Source organism: Papaver somniferum, chromosome 7 (assembly GCF_003573695.1).
Source record: "Papaver somniferum cultivar HN1 chromosome 7, ASM357369v1, whole genome shotgun sequence".
In the NCBI taxonomy this organism is placed as follows: Eukaryota; Viridiplantae; Streptophyta; class Magnoliopsida; order Ranunculales; family Papaveraceae; genus Papaver; species Papaver somniferum.
The window spans coordinates 41,787,067-41,796,416 of NC_039364.1; the positions used below are offsets into that span (position 1 = coordinate 41,787,067).

Below are 9,350 nucleotides of genomic sequence, written 5' to 3' on the forward strand. Positions count from 1 at the left end.
AATTCTCTCATGACTTTCCTAAATGCCAATCAAATGAGAACAATACTCTCGTAGTTTACGACCCAAAATCTATTCTTGTGCATTGGAGTGAGAGGGAAGAATAAGGACTTTTGTTGGATAGGGATGATTGGGAATTGGCTGAAAACGGTTATGAGAGTGAACCAACCTTCTTAAGAGGCCATCGGAAGTACTCGCATGTTTATGTTGTACGCCCGGATGTGGTAGAAGTTCCTCCACCACCAGCACGTCCCTCCATAACTCCGACAACTGTACCCGCACTTTTATAACTCGTTACGTTGTTGGTACGTACGTCTTGTTCATTAGTAATCTTTTAATCTATATCTATGAAGTTATACAATTGTACATACTAAGTACATGTTTAATAATTCCTTAACAGCGTAAGCGGATCGGAAATTTGTTAAAGTTCTTTAAGAAAAAGAACAAGGAAGGAGAGGTGCTGACCAAGAAAGAAATGGAGAACGTCGAGCAAAAGATCGACAAAATTGAAGATCCGGCGGCAAAAGACTTGTGGGGCGAAAGGAAGAAGAGGGCACACAAGAAGCCAAGAACCGGGTGATCGTCTGTTTCTTCCGTAGTATTAGTTTGGTTTGAACAATCTAGTGTTGGTTTATGTTTGTTTGCGAGTCTTGAACAATGTGTTTGTTTGTGTGTTTGCTAAACTCTTTTCTTGACTTGGTTTATGTTTGATTTGTTTTCGGTTTGGAACAACATAACTTTGGAGTTTGTTCTGGTATAGAATCTAGTATTGTTATTATATTTATTATGTTGATAAACTTGTGTCAAATTACCTCTTTTACAGAGTTTGAATGTGGCAAGATCACATAACTAAGTTATCTGCAATACCGGTATGCTTGAAAAGAGTAAAATCAATGTCGGTTTCCTAAATGAAAGAGTTCCGGTATTTAAATGTGTTTGTATACTATGCTGGTGGTCTGCAATCTCCTTGGAAAATATGTTTTTGACAGAAAACCGGCACCGTTATGATGTTAACTTCTATGCCGGCGAATTTACTGATTTCTCTTGATGTTTTTTCTGTATTTCCGGCATGGTTCCAAAACAACAATCTACGCTGGCACAAAAGTTCCGGCGTAATAATTATAAAACACAACTATGCCAGCATAGGCATCAGAATATGTTTTAATGTTTACAATTCAAACTTCCCAAAAAAACAAAAGGTTGCGTATTAGTGAACCACATATACCGAAATTACTCATCATCTCTTCCACACGTATTAACTTTAATCTCCTCCTATTGAAGAGGTTTCTTTGATAAGGACAACACATCCCAAAATTGGTGATTATCCTCATACAATGCCATCCATCCCTTCCAGATATTGGGATCTAGATCCTTATTTTTTACCATACCACAAACAGGTAGCAAAGGAAAATTATCCTTGAGTTTTGGAATTACGAAATGATTACCGTTCACGAACGCCAAAACAACTCTTCTCTTCTTAAGGGATCCTTCGCATTTTTGCCACTTTGGGGTAAATGTTACTTCTACGGTGGGGGTAAAATAATGAACAACACATCTAAATGTATCTGCCACTAGATGCCCACAAAGCGGCATTCTCATCCAATATTGAGAAGGAAGAAAGTTCATCTCTTGCTCGGGCCCTAATATTTGAGAATGCATAACATCAAACCCCTCGCCTACACCAACCAATTGCTCATAAAAGCTCCTCTTGTTCACAAGTTTTTCGTCCATCCTCGTTTTAGCATATCGGCATGGTGTCATACCTCTACTAACCGCCGTGTCAAATATTCCTAATTGTTTAGTCACAACATGATAGCCACAATTTCCATCTTCATCAACATCATCCGTATATACAATATACTCGCGAATAACTTCAGGAAGTTGGTCTATGTAAGACCGTATCTTGGTATGATAACTTCTAATTGTCCTACCTGTTCTGGGATCCTTATACATCTTCATATTACCCTTTTCTAACTTGATTATATCCAAACCATCCTATGTAATCTCTACACTTGCATTGTCTTCGATATGTGATGGGAGTCCGTACTTCCTTGGCATACCCCTTCGCCTTGGAACTAAAACTACATCAACTTTGATATCACTTGGGTTTGTCACCAACTCTGCCTCGTCACCTTGTTGTTCTATGTCACTTGATGATGATACCTTTGGAGGCCTACCCCTTTTCCTTGGAACCTCCTCTAGATCGACTATGGGTATGACTTCGGAATGCTCACCTTGTTGTTCTTTGTCACTTGATGTTGATACCTTTGGTGGCCTACCCCTTTTCCTTGGAACCTCCGCTAGATCGACTATGGGTATTGATTCGGAATGCTCACCTTGTTGTTATTTGTCACTTGATGTTGATACCTTTTGTGGCCTACCCCTTTTCCTTGGAACCTCCACTAGATCGACTATGGGTATGGCTTCGGAATGCTCACCATGTTGTTCTTTGTAACCTGATGTTGATACCTTTGGTGTGGATACGGAATCCTTCGTTTGTTGTTGACTTGATAGCGGTTCCTTCCTCGGCCTACCTCTTTTGTTTGGAACCTGCGCTTCCACGAACCTTTGTTACGAAATCTCACTTGCGGTTAGATCTCGTTTCTTACTTGTTGCGCGTTCTTCTTCACGTTGAGTCATTCCTTTCAATTATACCCTTTGTTTTCTCCTTGACGTTTTAGTTTGGGGTCTACCTATTGGATCTCTCTTTCCTGGCTCTTCGCTTTGTGTGATCCATGGACGATTAATTAGCCTTAGTTGTCTCAACAAGACTTGCCGGCTTACCGAGGTGCCACGTGTGTAAGATTCGTAGAATTCCTTTGCTTCGTTCGTATACCATGGAGATTGTCCGGGATCTCCCGAAGGGGGAGGGTCGAAAGATAGTTGCTTCCAAAACGGATCAATAACCTCAATAGGTATCACTTCTTCATACTTTACAAGCATATGACGACACGGAAGCCCCAATGAGGATATGTCGGGACAAATACACACATCACCCGATTTTCCGTAATTTTTCTCATATTCCATTTGTCTCATCATATGTTTTATTGCCCAATGAGAGATGTTGAATTCTATTCCTTGGAGCAACTTACGATAACGAAGAAATTGAGTCATCCTTTTCATTGAGCTTTTCTCAAAAGACACCTTGATCCTATTGATATCAGCCTTAAAGTATTGCTCCATTGTCTCGGTGACCATAACCACATTGCCTTGACCGGACTGGATGAGATCTTTAAATCTCCCATGAGCGGACTCCGCTGCACTAGTTGCTTCAGTCTTGAAGTGTCTATACCGGTTTGTCCATGCACGCACAGATTTTTCCTTGAACTTATCCAACCATTGAGTCCGACAATACCAGACGGCAGTCGGATAAACTTCGTTCCAATCGGCAATAAACTTCTCCAATCTCTTTTCATACATAACCTCGGTAAGAGACCAATAAAATTTCTCCCAATCTCTTAGAAATTCCAACCACTTTTTATGATTTTCCGCATGTTCTTTGTCCACTCTCTCCTTTATCTTGCCTCTCTCATCTTCTTATTCTTCGGGGGATAGTTTGTTCTTTCGAACATCTTCCTCTAGTTGAACAATCATTCTCTTCTTAATATCCGCCTTAGTGGGTTCAAACAAGGCATGGCAAGTTTTTATGATATTTTGACGTATATGATATGTACATAGGAAATTTTGTGCGTCCGGGAAGACGTCGGATATTGCTTTCATTAATGCATCATCTTGATCGATTACGATTACCCTCGGAAGTTGATTTTCCCGAAAGAATAATTTCAATTGTCGTAATGCCCAATGATCAATATAGTCCCTCTCATTTTCCATTAAACACCAAGCCAATGTGAATGTTACCTTGTCCGAGGTTTGCCCCACCATGTTGAACAACGACATATTGTATTTGTTTGTCTTGTAGGTACAATACATCATAAGAACACCACAACATGTATTTGCCAATTTGAAGGGGCTTCTCGTCCGTCCCTCTTTTAATGATACGCGTGTAGTTTTAATCCCAAGCCATCTTCTCAAATTCTTGCATAACGGACCTCCCTTCCCATTCCACCCTTCTAATAGTTGCTTGTGCGCTATAAATTGTACGTAGAGAAGATACATTGGACTCATCCTTTTCCTTGAAGCCTCTGAGAATTTGTCTCGGTTTGATAAGTGCTTTGGTCAATCTCTTTACATCCTCGAACTCATGAGGTTTCAGCTTCGCAACTAGGGATTGACCAACAAAATCTTTCGGATCCCGGTGGTTATGACAGCCACACAAAACCTCACAATCCCAATTGTTCATGTCATTTAAATGGAAAACAAGCTTAAACGGGCAATCATTCTTCCTCGTACGAGTCTTGTATACCCTATTAGTCTTCTTTGGATATACATAATCCTTTCTCTTGTGGCTATTCTTCTCCTTGTATTTCCCACTTCTCTCGCAAGCCATCTCAAAACGCCTCTTTGAACGTTCGGTATTCCTCATCAACACACACATTTCTTAAGAGTCGTCTCTTTAGCCCAAGCGATTGCTTCATTTCGATCTATTATTCCCTACATAAGATCAATTTCACATTCATTAGAAGGTTCATTACTAGCAATCCATTAGTAAAGTATTCTTTGGTCACATACCGGAGGTATTTTATAGTATTCTGACGTATCCCGATAAAACGACTTTGCATTTGTTGGATCAATATATGTCCCACCTAAAGATCGAACGAAAATTAGTTCCAAACGAAATTAAAACACTATGCGGGAAACAAGTACCGGCATGCTCAACCAATGTTCTGGCATTATCGAACTTAGCCAAAACTGAAGACCAAATTTGAAACATATTCCGGCATACATTATTCATTAGACAGCAACGCCGGAAAACAAGGTGCCGACACTGTCGTAATTTATTGTCTCAAGCCGGTACACGCTACCGGCGTTCCAATTAATTGATATGTAATGCCGGTATTTTGCTCTGGAAAACATTTATTCCTGTGTGTTTTTTTGTAGGTGCCGACATTGTAAATTTGAAACTCAACAACGCCGGTTCCACTGCCGGCATTCTCGAAATTGATGGTACCACGCCGGTAACTGGTTCCGGCGTTGATGGTTATTAATTTTCCACGCCGGTTTTTAGGTTTACATGGAAATGTTTCCTGTATGTTTTTCATGCAGTTCCGGCATGGTAACCTATCAATGAACCCATGCCGGTTTAATATTCCGTAGTATATTCCTTGGTAGGTAAAAAAGTTAACTGCTTACCGGCATAGTTTTTTGGTAGAATACTATGCCGGATCAATATTCAAATTGGGGGATATCGCTTTACCGGCATGGTCGTAGTATGATTACCATGCCGGTAACGCGTCTGCCGGCATGGTATTCATACTACGAGCATGCCGGCACCGAGGTTTTACAGTTGAAAAAATGGCGGGTATAAAGAAAAAATCGATTTTTCAACCTCCTAGCAGCTTTACCTGTGTATTGGGGATGGTTGCATGTTGTGCAAGTTTACTTTCTTGTGTAGCTTCTTCGAAAAACTCTCCATACTCGTCAAAATCATCATTCAAGGGTGTTGGCTTAACAAAGAGTTGCAATTGAGAGTTGTTGTCGTTAGCTCCTTGTTGTAGTAGAGCTAAAAATTCAGCAGCTGCAATTCTCTCCTCACAATCATCTTCCATTTTCACAAAAAAATTTCCACTCAAAAATATTTTTCCGTCCTTCTACTCTCACCTCACTCACCCAAATTCAAATAAAAACACACTAATCATTTATCAAAAATCTTAAGATTTTATTAATTATTATTAATCACTAATCCTGATTAGTGAGGGTAGATTAGGTAATACGTAAAATACTTAGATAAGAGGTGACCCCGAATTGATATCTGGAATCAGTTTTTGTCCTTTTCTTATATCCCCCAATTCCTTTTTTTATCCCCCAATTAATGGTTCTAAATAAATCTAGCTTGAGATAATTTTTAATATGGGCTTGTGGCGCAGCTTGTTGCCCGCTTGCCTTCTATGTAAGAATTCATTTATTTTGAGATAATTTTTAATATGAAAATATAGTATACGATCTAGCTAAAACAAAAAACTAGTTGAAAGCAAAGAAGGGAGATGAAAGTCCCGCTCACGTCCGGCCCAAAATGAATAAGATCTGAGCAAGTGAAAGTTTCCGGCGAGTAAGGCTTTTTTTTTTTTTTTTTTTTGGGAGAGGTGACAGAGGTTAGATAAATTGGAGCCTATTGAACAATGTGGATCCTTATTCAAATCAAGTTACAACTTAATAACTCGTGGCATTGCCAACATTAACTACTTTACAATTCCCCACTCTTGTGATTCAAAGACAAATTAGAATATAAGCTTTTCAAAAGAACAATTATATCTTAAATATACACACAAATAATGGCTCTTTCCATATATGTCAATTAAATGTTATGTCTCAATGGAGAAGAGCAGCGTATAAGAGTTGGTTCCAAGTATCAGGCAGACCAGGTAGACACCAATGACTACAATCTGTGCCTTTGTGTTCACCATTGTAACCCGTTGGGTGAGCATCTTTTCTCATTTGCGAGAGCATCGTCACATCAAGCAAGTACACTGGTTTTCGAATCCTAGCCAATACTTTGTTCACTACTAATGCAGCTGCAGGCAAACCGGCTGGGTAACTTGATCCTGATACTGGTTGTGTTTGGCCTTTACAGGATTTCGATGGTTCATTCCATTCCCTTCCCCTAGATTAACAGATTGTTACACAAATAAATGGTGTTAGACACTAATAATGAATTCACATACCATTTTACACAACAGTTGTTGGCCAGACATCCTTAGGCCTAGTTAAGGTACTTACTCATAATGGATTGGAGAAATCCCTTGGAAGAAGACTTTTGTTTTGGAAGGATCAATGCTACGGTCTACCCATCGTGCCCATGTACTCAAACCTTTGTAAAATGCAACCAAACGATCCATGGCTTTGTACTTTTTCGTCCCTTCTTGCATGTAGTTCCATTTGTAAATACAATCAGTTGGATATAGAAAAATCCAAGCAAAAATACATTGGACTAAGAAAAAAACTAGAAGTTTTTAGCTACGGATATCTTACGGTTGATTATTGCCTCTATGAGTCCACCAATGCCATGTATTGAAGATGAGCATATCCATACCTCTCCAAGCGTCACCATCCTGGATTGAGTCGAGCTTCAAAACTGTCCCAACTTTGTCTCTAACCATGTCTACCAAGTATGGCGTATGATACAACATCACTGAAACCCCATAATCCTGTCAAAACCCAAAACCTCTGTTAGCTAGAGATACATTTTCTTGAATGGAATTTGGCTGTATTTCATTGTTCATAAAAAGCCGTATAACAACAAACCGACAGTGGGCACGGTTAATATTGTACTCGTGGCTGTAACAGTGGATATGGTAATAACCCAGTGTGTACTGTTGAATCCGACGAGGTACGCACTGTGAGGAGGAGTATAAAGTAGAGTAAAAAGATCTTTTGTACCCTTTTTCTTCTTTACTTTTTGTGGCTGCGAGAAGATAGAGGTGGAAAACATGACACGCCCTTCACTGTTTATTCTCCTGCTTTCACTTGGGCTACAAACTTTTTTTAGTAACTCGACCAAAATCTCATATCACATGATTTTTAGTGTTCTTAATTCTAAAGGAAAAAAAAAGAAGGATAAAACAAAAATAAATAATTCGCAATTGGTTGCTATTTTTCCAAAAAGGATTTGACTCATATATTCAAAAAGAAAGTGAAGAAAAATAAAATATTTTGTGAAAGACAGATTTGGGATTGCGCCGGTGAAAGTGTGCATTCAGGCCAGGTACAAAAGGCCAAAGAGATCCGCTAAACGGGAGAATTTATCTGGACAACCAATAGCTTAAAATTACGGAATACATGCTGCACAGCAACTGTGGTGGAAAGAATAAAAGATGCAAAACAAAAATTTAAAACCTCAAAACATGTCTCGTTGTATATACCAAACCGATTTGATTACACTTACAGTACACTTTGTCACTCCTATAATATAGTGACAATAAAGCTCTAACAATATGTGCCATGCTAAAATCTAATAAGTAGGCCACGAAAAGAAGTAAACAAGAAAGAAGATTACCAAAAGAGTTCTTGTTAGACATATTTTCTGGCGAAGTACTTACTTGTGTGTAAGCCACTTCGTATATTATAGCAACCAAACAAGGTGCCATAAATATATAAAAAAGGTTTTAGCCCAAGCCAGTGTCACTGTACTACAGTGGGTGATGATACCAGTGATCTGAATTCAAATTTTAGCTCAAAACCCAGTAATCAAAACTGATATCTAATATGTAATGATGCTAACTACTACCAGATGGAACGAGAAAAGATTGTTATTGGTAGATCCAAAAATGAAACTGGCACACAGAAACAAACAAACATGCACTGCATTAAGCAATGATTTACTTTCAGTAATTGGGTCTGGTCAGAGTACTGACCTGAAATGTAACCGAAGATAAAAAATCTCTCCTTACAACAGCAGTCTTGAGATTAGGGGTTGAAGCATGAATTAAACAAGTTAATGACTGCCATTGATTCAGACTCAGTGAATCACCAACAAACATTATTTTCTTCCCTCTCCATCTCCTCAAGAAATCTAACCCATTAAACCTTCAAAACCCAGAAAACTAAATTAATCAGAAAAAACCAAATTATATACACATACTATTGCAAGAGTGAGAGTGAGAGTGAGAAAGGAGGACAGAGTAGTAGTAGTACCTCGGAATATCACAAGAAGTTGGTTTCCATCTATACCTTAGGTAAAGGTTATCAGGTCTGCCATACTTTTTACAGTTAAATTCAGGATCTATGAAAGGACAACTTGAGTCAAAGATTCTAAAGAATTGATTTTATTAATCTCTCACACCTTACAGATTGTTCTACATTAAGTATTTATACAAGTTACAAAGAATGAAAGACCTAACACCTAGAACGAGTTTACAGGGCTTGTTACAATAACCAAAGATGCATAGGACTCGGATTTACAACAAGTTCAATAACCATATTCCTGAAGACTTGGACTATACATGGAATGCCGACGGTGCGGACTATATACATAGCTGTGGTGCAGATTATATACACATCTAATACCCCCCCTCAAGTTGGAGGCTGAGGACCATCTGCACGAAGACCCAACTTGCTAGAAAGGCGAAGAAAATGATCCACTCCCAGCGGCTTTGTGAAAAGATCGGCTAATTGTAAAGCTGACGGTAGATAAGTGGGTTTGATTAGACCAGAAAGAAGTTTGTCACGTACAAAGTAGCAATCTATTTCAATATGTTTAGTTCGTTCGTGAAAAACAGGATTAGCAGAAATATGAATGG

At 38.9% G+C, this 9,350-nt stretch overlaps 1 protein-coding gene across 1 annotated transcript; it reads right to left on the minus strand.

The window, feature by feature from the left end:
• Positions 1-6,419: 6,419 nt before the first annotated feature.
• On the minus strand, positions 6,420-9,030 carry LOC113294559 (protein trichome birefringence-like 39). The gene is made up of 6 exons (XM_026542952.1): positions 8,981-9,030; positions 8,746-8,862; positions 8,466-8,637; positions 7,084-7,259; positions 6,832-6,990; positions 6,420-6,715 (listed from the first exon to the last, which is right to left on the minus strand). The coding sequence occupies exons 1-6, from the start codon at positions 9,028-9,030 to the stop codon at positions 6,424-6,426; spliced, it is 966 nt and encodes a 321-aa protein (XP_026398737.1). The 3' UTR covers positions 6,420-6,423.
• Positions 9,031-9,350: the final 320 nt, after the last annotated feature.

Coding starts and splice junctions, on each gene's coding strand:
- LOC113294559 (XM_026542952.1), bottom strand. CDS start 9,030: ATGGTTATTGAACTTGTTGTAAATCCGAGTCCTATGCATCTTTGGTTA. Junction 8,863..8,980: donor CCTATGCATCTTTGGTTATT/GTAACAAGCCCT, acceptor TCAATTCTTTAG/AATCTTTGACTCAAGTTGTC. Junction 6,716..6,831: donor ATTTCTCCAATCCATTATGA/GTAAGTACCTTA, acceptor CTGTTAATCTAG/GGGAAGGGAATGGAATGAAC.